The 18,553-nt window shown below is 49.8% G+C and overlaps 1 protein-coding gene across 1 annotated transcript in view; it reads right to left on the bottom strand.

Moving 5' to 3' along the window:
- Positions 1-10,204: 10,204 nt before the first annotated feature.
- The window catches only part of BMP1 (bone morphogenetic protein 1), an 83,140-nt gene continuing 74,791 nt past the window's right edge, over positions 10,205-18,553 (bottom strand). The window contains exons 16-20 of the mRNA XM_077805667.1: positions 13,542-13,667; positions 13,131-13,258; positions 12,402-12,615; positions 11,480-11,730; positions 10,205-10,339 (exon numbers count right to left, since the gene is read on the bottom strand). Coding sequence (XP_077661793.1) covers positions 10,205-10,339; positions 11,480-11,730; positions 12,402-12,615; positions 13,131-13,258; positions 13,542-13,667 — 854 coding nt within the window. The remainder of the gene's footprint in view (positions 10,340-11,479; positions 11,731-12,401; positions 12,616-13,130; positions 13,259-13,541; positions 13,668-18,553) is intronic.

The following is an 18,553-nucleotide window of genomic DNA, read 5'->3' as shown; positions in this document are numbered from 1 at the left end:
CGCCCCATCATCTCAGGCATTGGCACCCTGACAGCAGGATTGTCTGGCTATGTAGACTCCCTCCTCAGGCCCTACGCTACCAGCACTCCCAGCTATCTTCGAGACACCACTGACTTCCTGAGGAAACTACAATCCATCGGTGATCTTCCTGAAAACACCATCCTTGATTATTAAGATAATGTTGAAGTAAAAAGAAAACGGTACAGAGTTTAAGCATAGAAGGTTCTGGTTATCAGGGAATTAGGTACAGATTATCAAGAGGTACAAAATTTGGTTTAGGAACGGGTGGCGTAAGGAATGCATAATCTGCAATCTCCCCGATTGGGAGTAAAAGTTTAACGGGTCAAAGTACAGACATTGAGAATGGGGGTATGTTGTCCATATAATGGCTATGTTCAGGTGTGGAGTATAATGAGTGGATACGATGATGAGGATGGATCTACCCTCATTTGGTGGGGTTTAATGTTCAGTGAGTTTATGGTTCCAGTTCATATGGTTCCCCCTCCCCCGGCTCTCCTGCTGGTAATAGCTCACCTTAAGTGATCACTCGCGTTACAGTGTGTATGGTAACACCCATTGTTTCATGTTCTCTATGTATATAAATCTCCCCACTGTATTTTCCACTGAATGCATCCGATGAAGTGAGCTGTAGCTCACGAAGGCTTATGCTCAAATAAATGTGTTAGTCTCTAAGGTGCCACAAGTACTCTGTCTTTTTGCGAATACAGACTAACATGGCTGCTACTCTGAAACCTGTTATTATTAAATTATGTATAAAAAGATCCGATTCACACACAAGTTCTCTTTGCAAATTAGGCAAGCTACAGAGAGAGAGAGAGAGAGAGAACACTGCTAAATAAGATACTGACTAACTGGCGATTAGCATGCAATTACTCGTCATGCTTTGCACTATTATCCCACTCGTAATATTAGCATGAAATACATAAAAAGAAAAGAAAACTTGCCATTTTGTTTGCATGTCCCTTCCTCCTGGAGTAGGGGTAAGGACTGGCTGCCTCTTATACTAGGGATCTAGCTATGACCCTCAGATCAGGGTTTTCTCCCAAAGGATATTCAGCTTTCCTATCTACAATTTGCATTGTAAGAGACAAGCCTGGAGCTTGTGCATGGAGCAGGTACAGCATGGACAGAGGCAGGCAGTGCAAGCTTCTCCCTACACTCCTACCCACCACTAATAATATCATCTACCTCTTCTGTAGCATTTTTCCATCAGTAGATCTCAGAGTGCTATATAAAAGAGGTCAGTATAATTAGCCCCATTTTACAGATGGGGAAACTGATGCACAGAGATGGGACAGAGGCAGAGCTAGGTAGCACCCTGGTCTCCCTACTCCCAGTACAATGCTATATACACTAGACCACACTGCGCTTTCTTCTGAATGTCCCATTCAGTCCACGGCGCCTTTGCTGAAGCTACCAACCAAGGGGACTAATTCGTGCCAATTGATCATTGTTTTTGGGATGTTGATGCCTGCCCAACTGGGCCAAGACCCAGCAAACTCATTTCACATGGGCCACCGGGCACCCCTCGAACAGAAACAGCTTTTGATCATTACTGTCCAAAGGTGGGGTTGGATAGATGAGCTAGTGGTGAAGCTTGGTAACCCACCAGCAAACCCATGCATATCCAGTCCCACGTGTGTCCTTCAGCTCCCTTTTCTGCTTTCATAGCAGAATAGTGTCATTCTGTCCACCCAGACAACCTGGGACCTAGAGGGGAGGCGCGTAGGTTTTAAAGACTCTCCAAGGAGCATAGGCGTACACACACACACACACACACACAGAGCAATGTCTGCAGCTGCTCCAAAATGGACACTGAAAATTTCAAGTTACTTAAAGCCATGATCTTTCCCCACCTTCTAAAGACGAAAAATTATTATTGAATGCCGTAGCACCCCTGCAATCAGAGCTCACTGCCAGGCCTGCCTGGTAACAGGTGCCCTCGCTATTATGCTCCTTGGCAACAAACACCCTAACAATGCCCCTAGCAGTGGGTGCTCTCTCTACTCCATCTCTTCAGTAGCCCCCACCCTCTACCACCCCCACCCCCATTCCCCACTACCCGCTGCTGTCCTGCACCCCAGAACAGAACAGTGCAGTACACAGACGCCACTTGACACTTAGAACAAACCAGCCTCTGAGAAACGTTAAGGAGGGAGGCTATTCCACTGCTGACAACCCCCCCGACAACCCCCCCCCCAGCGCAAAAGTTAATCCCATCACTAGCTAGTTTGGTCACAAGGGGGAGCCGCAAAGCTGTCGTTTCTGAAATGCGAAGGCACTAAACAAAGTCCAGGGGGAGCGGGGGTGCATAGGGGCATTAGCCTACCTCCTGTCTGCTCCTCCCTAGGGGAGTGTGTCTCATTTTAGACTCACCTTTGTTATCCCAAGTGGACCTGGCGATGTCCCATATCTTAGCGCTGAAAACGACTGCCAGCGGCCACCACCTGAATGCAGAAACCTGAATCCAGGCTCCCAGGAAACAAGATTTATGCCGAAGGTCTGGTTATCTCTGCACCATGTCAGTTACCGACCTCTGCTATGTTCTCTTGGGTCTCAGCCCCACACAGTATCCTGCCTTTTGCCCCCAGCAAGACGACATCTGTGCTTAGGGACATTGTACATGGTGCATTGGCCACTGGGTTCACTCTCCCCTCCCCCAGCCCCTCTCCAGCTGTCTCTGAGACAAGATGTGAACCCCCAGACTGGAGCTGCCTGACAAACAGAAGGGAACTGGGGTGAATGTGTTGCATTACGGCAAATCATTGCTTGATGATTATAATGGTTTGTGATCCCCAGCTGAAAGGTGTGGTGAAACAAAACCATGCCAGGACTGTGCTGCATGTCAGGGCTACTCTGAACTTCATGGTGATACCAGCTAGGGTGACCAGGTGTCCCAATTTTATAGGGACAGTCCTGATATTTGGGGCTTTGTCTTTTATAGGCGCCTATTACTCCCCATTCCTTGTCCCAATTTTTCACACTTGCTCTCTGGTCACCCTAATACCAACAGAGAGAGAACTCAGCAGTAGCTACTGTAAAAGTACAGGCCACTGTCACTTGGTTCACGGCTTTTGCCGCATTTCTACACAACATGAGGCAGGGATGAATTCTCATCCTGCCGCTATTCTGTGTTGAGTGATCGATTGGATACTGGGACTTCCCTCTCCACGTGTCAGAATCAAGCATGGTGAAGAAGTGTTCACTCATTGAGACTCTGCTGACGACACTGCCTTGCTTGTGGAGAAGTCCAAATATTTCAGCCTCCCCGCTCCAAAGTCTCCAAGACGCCGCTCGCTTCTCGTGGCAGAAGATCAAGGGCCAGAACCATAGAGCAGGGCCGGCAGAGTTCCTGTTGCAGGAGGGGTTGAGTTCTGTGGAGCAATTTATCTACCTAGGCTGCAAGCCATGTTCAAAGTTGCAGTATTTCTCACTGCCTCCTGCATGATGTCCACGTCTCGCTTATTGGTGCCAAAATATCTTTGTGCTGAGACAAAGTTCAGGATCTGTCAAACCTGTGTACTACCTGCATTGTTATACTGTCCTACCTACAGTGGACATGGAGAACAATGGATCACTGTCCTCTTTATAACAGCCGTTAACAGATTTGAAGACTTATCAGTTTCCTTTTCTCATGACTAAACATGCCCAGTTTTTTTTAACCTTTCCTCATAGATCAGGTTTTCTAAATCTTTTATCGTTTTTGTTGCTCTTCTCTGGACTCTCTCCAATTTATCCATGTTCCCTAAAGTGTGGTGCCCAGAACTGGACACAATATTCCACCTGAGTCCTCACTAGTGCTCAGCAGAGAGGGACAAGTATCTCCTATGTCTTATCTACAACACCCTGTTAATACAGCCCACAATGATACTAGCCTTTTTGGCAACTGCATCACATTGACGATTCGTATTCAATTTGTGATCCACTGTAACTCCCAGATCCTTTTCATCCGCACTACCGCCTAGCCAGTTATTCCCCATTTTGTAGTTGGGCATTTGATTTTTCCTTCCAAGTGTTGTACTTCATGCTTATTCTCATTGTATTTCATCTTGTTGAGTTCAGACAAACTCTCTTCACTTATTAAGTTCAAAAGCAGCATTGCGTGCTCTTCAACCCCATTGCCAGGGTGGACAAAAACACCCCAGCATACCATGCTCTCCAAAACTCTCCATTGACCCTACCTTTGTGGGGCCATTCCAGGGATTTGTGGATTTGCAGAATTGAGCCAGATCTGGGAACTTCACTACACAATGCCGGGTGCGACACCATCCGCCATGGTCACTCTGCCTGGTGCAGTGGTCTTCAGTAGACTGTGCGTGTTTGATGATGATGATGCTACCTGTCACATCTCCATTAGTAGTTAGCGATAGTATCAGACTCATGCCACACAGCTGAGCAGTTCAGATACCATCCAGTAGAAGGCAGTGGTGCACATACGCATCGGCCAGCTCAGTTAGCGCAGAATTTCATTAGTCAGCAGAGATGTGCCGTAGGACCGCTCTCCCCACCCAGTCTCTGCCTAAAAGTTGGCCCAATTAGCACAGGGCTGATCGCCAGCTACTGAAAGGACCAGGTTAAAACTGGGACTGGCCTGCAAACCATTGCAAATCAGGCTGCAGATTTCACAGGTGACCAGGCGTGCCCTTTATGTCGACTCTGAGATACAGCCTGGGGAGCTGAAAGAAGCTGCATTCCCCGAATGACAGAACTGGGGCTGCTGAAATGTTAACGGCTGGCTGGGCAATGGTACAAAGACAGTGTTAGGGCCAAAAGAGATTGAATCCAGATGCGAGCTGGGCAGATGCGAGGGAGACAGGGAAAGGGGAAAATGAGGCCAATGTTCCCCACAGCTGGCAGCACCCATAAATCAAAGGGCCATCCAGAGGTTCCAAGGAGTGGCAATTGCGTGCCAAGGTTTTCAAAAGCAACTCGTGCATCCAAGTGCCCCACTTGAGACTGGAGCGGGTTGCGAGTTTTCCAGCCCAACTTTTTTTTGTCAGAAAATGTCAATTTGCTGGGGCTGGAACTGTTTGTGGGGGAGGGTCGGTTCTGATAACTCTCCCCCTTTGAGAAGAACAAGTTCTGAAATTGTAGAACCATCCTGCGTTGACATTACAGAAATGAACAGCTTCGTTTTCTGGTGCAAAGCGACTTTCTCTTCAGACATTTTAGTTAATTTATACTAAAAAAAGCTTTTAAAAAATGGGGAAAAAGGTTGAAATGGAAATGAGACGTTTCAAAGTGATCGAAACAAAACATTTTTCAGATTGCCAGCTTGCAAACATTTTTGGAGTTTTGACTTCTCATCCCAATTTGGGATGGGAAAAAACATGGAACTCTCAAAAACACTACCAGGATGAAGAACTGTTCCCCACCTAGCTCTACTTAAGGTAACTTAACGGGGGCTAATTTTTAGACAGTGTTTATTACCCACTCAGCTACCTACCCTCCCTCCCTCTGAAAAACAGGCCCCTGCCAGGGGTCCAATTTGGGCCCCTAAAATCCAAGGAACTCTCCCAGGATGGGCTGGTCCTTTAAAGGGATTCTGGTTCAGTCCCCAGCCTGTGATTAATTAAGCTGCCTCCCAGGTGATGGGGTTGTGGCCAGGAAGCAGGTAATCACTTGATCATCCTCATCACCTGGGATGCAGCCTGTGAGGTGGTCAGCAGATGTCGGTGGTGAGGGCTGTATAAGGACCTGATTCAAAGCCTAGTGAAGTCAGTGCAAAGACTCCTGTGGCCTTTAAATCAGGTCCTCAAAGCCTTGCTCGCTAGATTCTCCAGCGGCTCACAGCAGGCTACCTGCAAGTGCCCACATCCCACTGTGATGCAGATGGTCCCTGGTTCAGCACTCTAAGCATGCTCACATTAGGGACGAATGAAACAATAGCAAACAAGAAAGGATCTGGCTGGGAGAGCTAGGACTTTATTATATTTTCCAAATACATTCCGAAGGACAGCAGCCAGTTTTGGATCCTTTCCCACCACCCAGAGCCAGTGCATTCCTTGCTGATTTCTGTTGGGACCTCTCCCCCTGTTGGATAAGCCCCATGTTCACAGGAAATCTCCTCAGGGACAGGAACCTTCCTCTCCCCTGGACTCTCATCTACAGTCGTGGATGCATCTGCAGCCCATTGCCTGGCGGTCCTGGATTCCCCCTGTCCGCAAGAAGAATCGGTTTGATAGCCATCTGTTGCTACGAGCTCGGTGGTGCAGATGGAAGGGACTTGGACAGCGACACCTTTGTTCCTCCGTTTCTTGCCTGTTTGCCTCTCCTCGCCTTTCACTGTCCATTGTTCATCCTCCAGGTATATGTTCAATGGTACATCCAGAAGGAGGGTTATGGGTATTTCTCTGCCTCTTCCCTGGCAGGGCTGCTTAGAAGGCACAAAAGGGACAGCTTTTCTCACTCTTTGGTATCTCCCACCCTGGGCTCCTTTTCTCCTTTTTACACTTTGCCTCCTTCTTCCCCTCCTTCCTTTAGAAAATTTTGCTTTTCTAGCAGGAGGAGCCACACAGCTTCTTCCCCTGCAGGGTCTGGAATAGGATGTGGAGGGGCTCACGTGCTCCTTTCTGGACTTGGCCCTGGAATAAGATCTTGAATAGATGTGAAGAGAAGGCACATCAGAGTCACCCATATTCTTGGCTCCTCTCTTGCCCCCGGCATTAGATGTCAACGGAGCATCATAGCCACGCATATCCTCCTCCGCTTTCCCCTTTGCTCTGCAGCAAGATGTTAAAGATGCATCAGAGTCCGTTAACTCCCGGCCTCGGCCCCTGGTCCTGACATAATATGTGCACTGGGCCTTATACACAGTTATGTTCTGTTTTTTTGGAGTTGGCTGAAGGTGGGTGACACGTTGGTGAGCTTTGGCATGGCATGGCCTGCGATAGCTCTGCACTATGAACTGGGCCATGGAGTAGGTGACTCCAATCTTCTTGGAAAGCTGCCGTGGGGTGTAGTGCATTTCCTTCCATTTTTCTTTCTGGAGTCTCATGCTGCTCCCTTTCCGCTCACCTGACCCATCTCCATGCCACCTTCACTTGAGTATTGTGCCCGGCGCTGGGGTTTCTGTGACATCAGCAGCTGCCTGAGTGATGTCATAAGCACGCTTCATACCTACGCTGTCATCAGAGACCTTCAAGAAGTGGATTTCAGTTTCATCACTTTCCGGACAAAGTTCAGTGACCTGTTTCATGGAATCCTTGAATTCAAGGGTTCTCCAGCTGGGGGGCCATGACCTGGTGCTGGGGGTCATGCCCTCCCTGCCTTTCTCATGTTGTTAAATGAAAGGTGGAGAGGGTCCCAGCTAGGCCCTGGCTAGAGGAGCACAGTTATGGAAAAGGTCGATGATAACTAATGTATCCACCCCATTTACTCTAGGATATCCAACGCCACAGTATTTGGGCATCACTCTCTTTTTCTAGCACCATTGGGCCGAGGAAGGAGCAACAGGCTACAGCTGGCAAAAGAGAAACGTAAGCATCTGGATGGAGGGACACACTGAATGAAGTAGTTTGCCTAGCAAGGTCATTACAGCACACATGCTGAAGCTGATGGAAAGAACAGTGGAATTCCCAAGGTCCTTACTCATGTTTTACTCCATAGTTGCTCTTTACTTAATCAAGCAAACTCTAATTGGAGTTACTGGCAGTTTTGCTGAGTAAGTGTGGCCTAAAAACTGAGTGAGGGTCTAAGGATTTGGCCACGTGGGTCTCTGGTGGTGCTTAGTGCATCTAACCTTTATCCTTCCAAGGGAGATCAGATGAGACCCCAGGCTGTGTCTCTTGGAGCAGGCTGACATCCTGTGTCCTCTACAAAGACATTAAGATCTTTTGGCACTTGGAGTCAGTGTTTCCGCTGGTGTCCCCCAATCTCCCACAGCCCTGTATGCTAGCTGTCGACAGAGCTGCCACCCCACCCCAGGGGCAACTGTTTCCCAGTGTTGCTAAGTACCCTGTATGGGGCTCACAAAGTGCCTTGGGAGCCTTCCGGAGGAAAAGCACTGTATTACTCTCAGACCCACAGGAGAGAAGCCATCCAAGCAGCTCATGTAGAGACAGACACAAGACAGAATGGAAGAGGGACAGGCAGGCTTGGGCAAGGGGATGGAGGCAATATCACACTTCAGCTTGTTTCTTGGATTGTACAGAGGAGGAGTGGTGGGGGGGGGGGGGTGAGTTTGAGAGGGCTGAGGATAAATGTTTCCAGGGTGTGGTTTTCCTTCCCATGTGCCTCTCGCACACCCATGACAGAGCTGGTGACTCCTCCGCCTACAAGGATTCTGGAGACTGTTTGGGTTGAGAATGGAGTTTGATCCAAGTGTCTGCATTTTGCCCTTGACATGCATTTGACCAGAAGCTCTACAAATTTGTTCAAGCCTCAGTTAAAGGCTCCAGAATGGCTGTTGCAATCAGAGCTGGGCCTGGACTGCACAATGCAGGCCTGGCTCTGTGCTTTCCTGAAGCTCTGGAGTTTGGGTTCAGCCTCGTCTCTGGTTCAGAGAGACCTACTCATGTGTGAACAGTGTTCGCCTTGCTCGTGTAGCGCCTCCTGCAAAATGAGCCAGCAACTGAGCATTTCACATTAGCAAACCTGACTCGTAGCCACGCCAGGGTTCAGAGCCAGGTCTCTGCTCTTTGCTGACTAGAAATGCCCACGTTACCTAATAGGTTTCTCTTGTCTCTCTTAATTGCTCTGCAATATTTTCCTGCTATTCCCCTTGCAACGTGGGGTGAGGGGAAAAGTTATTGGAATATAAAAACCTAAAAAAGAGTCCTTATTAAATATGATCAATAAAGCCCTTCCCGTCTCCCTAAGGCCCTGAATCAGCAAAGCACATAAGTACTCGCTTAAGTTTAAGCAACTGCTTAATTGCTTTGCTGACTCAAGCCCCAGGTAAATAGGGCCTTTTTTAGTCTTCTCATTTACCACATAATGGAGACACTTCACTGAGTCCACTAGAATTCCTCCAGATTAACATGAGTGTCAAAGGAGAATCAGACCCATGGAAGATTAAGAGATGCTGCAGAAAAGGGTCGACAAAAAGAGAGATCACAGCTGGAAACATCTGGAGAGCAGAACACTACCACAGGAATCCCGAAGGAGATGGCAGAGCTGGAGAGCAGGCATGAGAATGGGATCCAAGAGATCAGGATCTCTCCCAAGAAGGATCCAGCACTGCTGGAACCCAATGAGACAATGGCTTCTGCAAAGCAGGACCCCAGAAAGAAACAGCATTGCTGGAAACCACCACCAGATGGCAGAGGACGAAAGAGGATCCAAGAAGGATCCAAAAGAGAGAGTGCACAGATGGGAATACCTGGATAGCAGGCGCACACCAGCAAGGACTCCAGGCGGTTTTGTTTGCAACACTTTCCATTTATTAGATGTAGACTTTCCAAGTGGGGCTGGAGGTAGTGCATGGCTCCTTCCCGCAATTGTTTTCGGGGCTGTCTCTAGATCGACTGATGTGTCATGAAAGAGGACAACGCTCCAATTGGAGATCAGACTTTTAAAAAGAACAAACGTACATTGGGGGAAAAGGACTCCGAAACATTAGGTGTCTCTCATAAAAGCATCACTAAAACAAAACCCCAAACAGATGAGAGTTAAAGAGGCCGATGGCCATCTCCTTACAAGACAGAATTTTTATTACATAGTTACAACAGATAGCCAGCAGCTTCTGTGTGCGTGCTGGGCTCTTCACTCCTATGGGCTTTGTACATTCAGGGAGCTGAGCTGATACCTGCTTTGTCAAGTTAAAAGGAAAACGTCTGCCATACAATTGGACTTTCCTGCATTAAGCGATACCTCCCGAAGGGTGGGGGGGGTGTTAGGGGAGTTGGGGGATACAATCGATTCATCAACGGTAGTTGCAAAGTGGTTAAGAAGAACATTTGCTCCTGGCTTGGGCGGTGCCCTGCTTCAAAGAAAAAAAACAGGCCCAGAAATGGATATTTAAAGAGATAAAAGACATCCCCCCCGCCCTCAATCTGGTCGATGCCAGCAGCTGACTGCACCTTAGCCTCTGTGTGAGTGTGTCTTAGTGCTGAGGTTGACTGTGTGTTTCTCCGTCCAGTCTGTCTGGTTCCCCCCACCTCCCCGCGCATGTATTTGTTCTATACAGAAAAGAACCGTCCCTCCAGCGTGGGGTGGTGAGGGCCCTGGTGGCCGTGGAGCCTCATTTCCTTGTGTGCAGAGTGTCCTGGAATTTGGTGCTGGTGTACCGCAGGTGGAAGCCCTTCTTGTTGATGGTGTCATCCGAGTGGAACTTGATCATGACCGAATCGCCGGCGGAGGAGACCTCTTCCGGGGGCTGCGGGGGGAGGCAACGGAGTGAAGAGAGCCGGTCAGGGCACACTGTTTCTCCCTCACAGACCCAGAGGGTGAGAGACTGCAGGGACGTGAGAGTCTACAAACTCTCTGGGACGGCTGGGTGGAGCCTTGGCTCTTCTTCCCCTTCCTCACGGGCCAGTGAGGTAAGTTGCTGCTGAGAGAGGTCAGCAACAAACCATCAACGGCCCTGGAGCCAGGAGGGAGCAGGGCGAAGGCCTGGGGGGCTGACAGCAATGTCTGAATCCCAGGGCAACTCCTGGGATGGGGCAGCTTGCATCCCACCTTGCTTGAAGCAGCGTCCAATGGCAGGGTTGAGCCTAGGCGGCCATTGGGCGAGCACCATAAGACTTATCTATGCACCAACCTGAACTGGGTTAGTTCCATGGCTACGGATGCTGGATGGGCACTGATTTCAGTTTGCCTTATCCCTCTTTCCTAATGGATCCACATTAAACTGAAATATCCCTCCCTAGTCTTAGCCACCCCGCCCCCAGCTCTGAAAGCTCAATCGCTTCCCCGCCAGGGGTGAGGTGTTTCCCGCTCTCCTCCAATGGGCTTGCCGTGCTTTGCATTATCATTGTTTTTTCCCGTCCCTATAGGTTCTTACACTGTGCCCATCTCCGCAGTAGCTGAGTGCTACAGCTGGGCCAGTTTTTTCTTCTTCAGGGAATAGTTTATTTGCCAAAAAAGGCATTTTTCAGTCCAAACTTCGCCCCCTATCCGGGTTGGAAATCCAGATTGAATTCAGTGAATAATTTCGTCCCAAAACAAATGAAAAAAAAAAGTAGAAAAAGTCAAAATGGTTCGTTTAGACATTTCAAAACAAACCTTTTTGGCTTTTTGTTTAAAAATGTAGCTAGATTTGCTTAAACATTGTTAAAAAAGGTTGAAGACCACTCCAAACCGTAATAAAACCACTGGGGAAAAAAATTCATTGTGCGTCAAACAAAAACATTTTTTTTTTCCCCCTGGATTTTTCTGTTCAGCCACCAAACTGAACAATCAATTCTTGGCTCAGAGCGCACGGTTTTGCTCCAGGATGTGGTGCAGCTATCCCTGACTTCTGGGGCCAAGCGGGGGTGAGGGTGGGAAGGAAGGGAGGAGAGCGGGGAAAGCTTACCCCAGATCCGCAGTAGCGCCCCAGGCGTGGCGCTGTCCCGTCATAGCCGTCAAAGAGCTCCATGTAGTCGTACCCACAGTCGGCCTCCTCCTCGATCTCGAAGGTCTGGAAGATGAGCTCCACCCCGTAGCCCTCCTCTGCCACAATCACCCACTCGCAGTCCGAGCCCCCAGGGTAGTTGTTGTCTCCGAACTGAGCGTGTGAGTACAGGTCCTTGGTTTTTACCTCAGCTCGCATCTGGCCCCCGCAGACTGGAAGTAAGAACACACTCGTGTATAGCAAGGAGGTGAAGAAGGGTACACACCTATTGCCAGAGAGGGTCATCTTCTTTCCTCTCTATTTCCTAATGTCTTCCCTCTGGCAGCCACGGGGGGCCTCTCTCTACCCTGGAGCTCACCGAACACCCTCCCCATCAGCTCAGCCTCTGGTCCCATCCAGCCTTTGGCCTCTCTGCTTAATCTGCCAGCCATGGGCATTTTTTGCACAGGGTCCACTGAGCAGCCATGAGATAGACGGCCAAATGTGCCATGCAGAAGTCAGTGGCTCCTTGTCCCATCACTGATCTCCTGAGCCATCTGCCCCGCAAAAGCGTGACTTGAAAAAGAAACATGGCAGCTGCTTTGCTTGCTCCTCTCAACGTTGCTTTACTATCAGCCGGTGACCCCTAATCTTTCTGTTCTTCTCCTCCCCTTGATTCTCTCCATACATTTAACACATTATGCAAAATACTGAACTGCGCCAAGCCTCGGAGTCTTTAAAGCACCACAGTTCCTAGGGAGACACAAGGGTGAAGTGGGATAATATTCCAGCCCCTCTCTTCTGGGACCAGAGCTTCACACCTGGCCTGACATCACCACAACTCTCCGGAGTTTTTAGGTACCTGCCACTGAACCAAACACCAAGCAAACAAAAACCCGGTTACCTGTTGAATAGGTGGCCTGGAAGCCCTTCTTCTGGACGGAGTTATCGGAGAAGAACTTGAGGAACATCTTGTTGCTGGTGGAGATGACGGGGTCCGGTTCCTTAGCCCCACAAAACCTGCCCAGGACTGGAGCCTTGGCATCTTTCCCATTGTAAACCTCCAGGTGGTCATAAGTGCATTCCTGATGACCCTCAATATCCAGCTCTGTGAAGGTCTGGGAAGACGGGAGGAGATGGAGGGAAACTTACAATGATAGTAGGTGGCAAAGCACCGAAGTTCTATGGATCTCAAGTCACGACAGTGATAGGGGGCCATTCCAAGTCCCATACACAGCACATCTCTGGCTATGCTATTAGGAGCCACGTTAGTCTGGATGCAGCCGGCAGTTTCTCTGTGCAGAGGTCACCTTGTCTGCAATCTACTCCCATCCCATTTGACTGTTCTCAAAGCACCATTAACAAGAAACGTCCCCCGGGGATGTTCCTGCGTAATTGTCCCCTTCCTCCCATGTGTGTCATGGCTCCATTGTCCATTAGAGAGGCTATCCACCTCCCTGCATAGCATCTGGCACTGGACATAGCGGGAGAGAGGACAATGGACTCGACAGACATTGCTCTGAAGCAGACTGGAAATTCCTAGCTGCTGTATCCTTCACATGGGGACCGGTGGCTGCGGTCGCTATATCACATATGTATTTTTCTGCTGCTAGTCCCTTGCGCTATACGTTACCAGTTTGACGCGGTGCCCAGGCGTGGTAGTTATTGCCCAGATGCACTCTTTCTTGCTCGGGTACTTATCGGGCCAGTTTGGGCTGGTGATGGTACCAGTGATGGACGTCACCTTGTGATCACAGCCAGCTGCAGGAAGAGAATCCCAAAGGAGTCAGCCAGGGGGCCTATCCCCCAAAGGATCATTTCTCTATCCTTCCCCCACCTCCAAAACTCACTCACCTAACACTCCCAAAGGGCCAGCTAAGCTGTTTATCCCCTCGCCAGCCCCTTGTTGCTGGGAAATATGAAGAGATGGGGAAACCTGTGCACGGTCCAGAGGAAACTGGCAGCAAACCCTTCAGAGACCTTGTGCACGGAGAAGCCCAGCAAGGCAACTGTACCTTCCCTGCTGCCCTGGGGATAAACGTACCTTCTTTGCAATCGTGCTTGTTGTCGTGCAGCACGAAGCCGCTGCGACACTGGCACTGGTAGCTGCCGAAGGTATTTAGGCAGTCGTGCTGGCACCCCCCATTGTCCTTCGAACATTCGTCCTTGTCTAAGGAGAAGAAAGGAAGCAGTCTGTGGTTTAGCCGGGCCTAGGAATTGTTCCCTGCTGGGTTATGGTGAATCACCAGCATTGCAATGGACAGCCCTTCTCCATGGGGTGAAATCTAGGGCAGCTGAGCTGTTCAGAAAGGGCCAGACTCACCCCCAGTGCAGAAGGCTCACTCACAAGGTTCTGTGCATTGCAGAATCCCACTTAAATTCCATCACTGAATTGGTGTCCAGTGCCTCCCTGTGACCCTTCTGCACTGGGGTGAACATCAGCTTAAGGGACCTCAATCCATACCTCCGCCTGTTCGAGTGGAAACCTCTTCCATGGAGACAAATTGTGCCAACTAAATCATACCTCACTCACTACTCTCAGACTCTGAGTGCTGTGCTACTGAAAGTCCCCGGACCTGGACTCGAAACATTCAGCTATCAGTGGAAGGAAACTATCAGACAAGCAAGTTCTTATTTCCAGCAGCAACCAGATCTATGGGCCTGACCCTTGCTCTCACTTCCACCAGAGTGAATGCAGTGATTGAAGCACAAAACTAGTGCAAGCGAGAGGAGAATCAAGCTCCGTGTCTACAAATCTTGCCCCGTGCTAACTCCATATGGAAATCAATTCAATATATATGGGACACAACCATTACCTGCTTACTGTACAGACGGGTAGGTAGAAAAACAGACACAAGGACAACCAAAGATGCAAGAAAGACCAGGACATGGTGTCCTTCTTTACTTATCAATAGGAAATGTCACAGACACAATAAAAATTGGAAATAAAGGTCAACTGGTCAATGACAAACCAGAGGAGTCTAAAAACAACGGTGAATAAAAAAATAATAAGGCCAACAACCAGTTCTGTCAAGCAACCAATTTGGGGCCTGGGCGGCTCTCTGAGCGAGGCTGTGAGCTAGGACAGAACGGAAGGACATTGGTTCCCTGTTCCCTGGATCCTTTGGAGGGGCAGTGGTGTTCCTGAGGAACTGAACGGAGGATTGGCCGAGTTCCTTTCGGGCCTCGTATTCTTTTCTGCAGGCGGAACTTCAAGCCGGGTGGGCGAGCTTTCGGGGGCTGCGGCTGCTGCTTCGTTTCTGAAACGACAGAGAGAGAAAATGAAAATGAACCTGTGCGGTTGTGCCAGGAAGGAGAGTTGGACACCAAGGTAAGGGAGCCGAGGAAAGGGCTGGGGGGCAGAGGGACATGCAGAGAGCGGGGGCCATACTCAGTAGCACGTGTTACAGAGCTGAGCGAAAGGGGAAGCACACACACAGCTACTGCTGCCAAACTACAGGAGAGGCACAGCACAAGGGGAAGGCGCCAAGATCTCCCGGAGCCCACTGAGTCACACCCCACCCCTCCCCTTTGGCTCTTGAAAGCAAACTTTAGCTCCAGCATTAAGTGATGGATGGGCCAGTCGGGAGGAACTTTCTGGTGCAGCACCCCCTCGAGGCGCTTGGGGGAGTGTTCCTTTCAGGGCAGAAGCGTCTCCTCCTTTCCCATGTTATTCTACATTCACTGGCCTAACACAGCTCTAGCTCTGCATAGAGGAGAATGCGAGGAGGCAGAGGTGAGCTGGCAGACTCCAGAGAGGTTGGAGACAAGGGAGTATTGGGAGCAAATTGGCCCTTTCAAGCTATCAGTCAAATAAAGTCTTCGCTAGGTGTCACCTGCTAAAAGCCAATGCGAATTCCACATCGTCCCTGTGAGGAACATGAGCATCATGGGGGATAGCCCTCCAGGTAGATAACTTAGAGGGCACAGGGTTTGCAAAGTGTTAATTTGGAGGAGGTTTTGGAAGACCATATTTGAGGGACCGTTGTTTGTGCTTTGGGCACCTGGAATGGGACGGTGCGTGGAGATGGGAGGAGGCAAAATCCTCCCGCCTACCCACTTACCTCCGCTCCGCCGAACCCTGGCTGCAATTGTTACGGGAAGGACCTGCCCCTGCACGTGGCAGAACCCCCTGAAATGCGACGTCGTCTCAAGGCTTTGGAGCATGTGTAGGAAGGCTGGTTACTTAGGGCTCCCCCTGGGCTTCCAGTTGGGAAGGTTAGATGATCTTTTTGGGCAATTTCTTTGGCTATAGGACAGGCCAAGAGGCCGTGCGGTGACGCAGATAGTGCACTGGACTGGCAGCCAGGAGACCAGGGTTCTATTCACCAGCTCTGCCACTGACCTGTGTGTGTGACCTTGGGCAAGACACTTCCCCTCTCTCGGCCTCTTGTTTCCCCTCCCACCCTTAGCCAGTCTTGTCTAGGTGGTGAGCTCTTTGTGCAAGGACTGTTGCTCACTATGTATATGTGCAGCACCTCGCACAGCACGGCCCTGATCTCGGTTGTGGTCTTGTGGCACCACTGTAATACAAATAACAATAACAGGACAGTTAAGACTGGGCATTTGGAGATTTCCACTTATGGCAGATCCTGACTCTGGGGTCAGACAACCAAGTATTAAAAATGGCAGTAAGTTGGCCCCAGCCCCTGGTCTTGCAGTGGGCTCTTGTGTGCACTACCTGTTCAGACTGTAAGCCCCCAGGAGCTGTGGTTCTTTTAGCCCTGTACTGTGCCAAGCATACAGTCAGGGGCTTAAACATCAAGAATGATTAGTCTGCAAGAAGCACCTGTTTCTAGTCAGCGAGTCAAAGAGTCTCCTGAATTTAGCCTATAAACAGCATCTCACCTGGAGCCTCAGGCATGGGAGACACCTGGCTTCCTGGGGGGTGTTCTTTTCCCCACAAGACAGCACAAATCCAGGAAAGGTTTGCTGGAGCAAAAGGCTGGTCTTATGCTTAAGACATCGCACTGGGTCTCATGGGATCCAGGCTCAGTTCTGAGACTCCCCATGCGGCCTTGGGCCAGTCACTTCACCTCTCTGCCACTGTTCCTCATCTGTAGAACAGGGTCTTAACAGTCCTTCCTTCGTCTGTTCAGATTGTCAACTCTGCAGGTCAACTCTGTGCATGGGCAGTCCCTAGCACAATAGGAGCCTGGTCTCAGTTAGAGCCTTTAGGTCTGCTACTATGATACAAAGAATAGCAAAAATCGCGTGACCGTTCTATCTTGTGGGGAAAAGAACACCCCTCAGGAAGCCAGGTGTCTCCCGTGCCCAAGGCTCCAGGTGAGACACTGCTTACAGGTGGCATTCAGGAGGCTCTTTCATCTAGACATGCATGCGAGGCTCTGTTTAGCATGATGCATGGTCCAGTTACTCTTACGAGCCTGGCTGCTGTTAAGAACAGGTGTGACGTGCCATTACAACCCCTTTGTGCAACGGTACGTACCCCCTTGTTCTGACCGCCCACTGCTGCACATAGCCAGACCTGTTTCCTGGAAGCCTATAACCAGAAAGCTCAAAGTTCATGATGCAGCAGAGGAGGGGGCTCTGAAAGGCCTAACTGTACAGGCAGCAAACAGAGCAGGGGGGAGAAGCATTTCAATCGAGGCTAGGGGTCTGCAAGGGGGACTGTGTATAATAAACCCCCTTCAGAAAGGACACCTGGGATGGATAAAGATAAAAGAAAGAGAATTTGCATAGGAAAAGAGCCCACTGGAAAGCTGTCTTTAGTAACTGTTTATTCTATAACTCGTTCATTGAAAATAAATAATCAGCAATAACGATATCGTCTGACATTTATCCTGAAGGTTCCCAAAGCACCTTACAAACTCTGGGCCCAATTCTGCTTTCCGTCTGCACCCAAAACTCCCACTGCAACTGAGCGATGCAGCATTGGGCCGTATACACCCCGTTTGTATTGACATATATCCCGATACCACGAAAGCACACCATTGGCCAAAGCACGCGCTTAAGTCCCACTGACTGCCACTGTTAAGCATGTGCTTAGGTGCTTTCCTGGAGCAGGGCCACATGTAGCGGTGATGAAATCAAGCCGCCACTGGGGTGGAGGGCAACCACCTAGGCAGATAACACTGCACAATAGTAATGAAGGGCCAGAAAGATACCTAAGCCCAAGAGGTACCGAATCACACAAACATACAGCAGTGAAGCAATGCTCCGGTGTGGAAGGGACATTGGAAGGGGAGCTTACCTGAACACTGACACTGGCAGCTCCAGTGGAAGTGGATAAGCCCCAAGACTCTGCAGCACCTGCTAAGGAACAGGACATTCCAGCCAATGTCCTCCGTTCGGCTGGTCAACAGCTGCTGTTCCACCACGGCTCTTGATCTCATTTACTCATCTAATGCACGCACCCACATTAACCCAGGCAGTTAGCTCTGCTCCCGGCTGGTGCTTTCTCAGGTAGAATCCAGAGCGATCTGCCTCCTGCCAGCTGCCTCTGGTTATCCCCAGTTCCCAAAGCAGCCCAGAAGGTGAGGAACATAACTCAGTCACAAAGACGGGAGGGCTCCTTCCTGCGCAACAGCCAGGCTTTGCTTCTGGCCTGAATCGGGAGCATGAATGGCCCAAGAACTCCAGAGTGGACCAAGGGAATAGGAATACCTCTAGAGAGGAGACCAGCCAGCCAAGCAAACATCTGGGAGCTGCTCATGGTTGGCCCTGCCTGGTGTTGGACTGTAACAATAGAATATTCTGGGAGCAAATAGGGGTGATACGCCAAATAGGGAATCCAGTTCTTTTTGTGTCCTCCAGCTTCATCTTGCTGTGACCTGAGTGAAGAGACAGAAGGGATATTTTTATGGCCTCATTTGCAGTGGGCACCTCTGGTAATCTGCAGCCTGAGGACGTTCCAGTGAGTAGAGCCCATGGGACAAACTGGGGGCTCCCCGAGAAGTCACCCACGGCTCCCTAGTTGCCACAAAATGCGAACAAGGGTGTGTAGTAGCCATCGCAGTTATAAAGCCATGGGTCTGAATTGTTCTGTGGGCGGGTAGGCGCGACTTGGGAAGTCTTTGAGGAACGCTGTGTTTC

Source organism: Eretmochelys imbricata, chromosome 26, assembly GCF_965152235.1.
Source record: "Eretmochelys imbricata isolate rEreImb1 chromosome 26, rEreImb1.hap1, whole genome shotgun sequence".
Taxonomy (NCBI): Eukaryota; Metazoa; Chordata; order Testudines; family Cheloniidae; genus Eretmochelys; species Eretmochelys imbricata.
The sequence above is the reverse complement of the archived record's forward strand: the minus strand, read 5'-3'. Positions and strand labels throughout refer to the sequence as shown.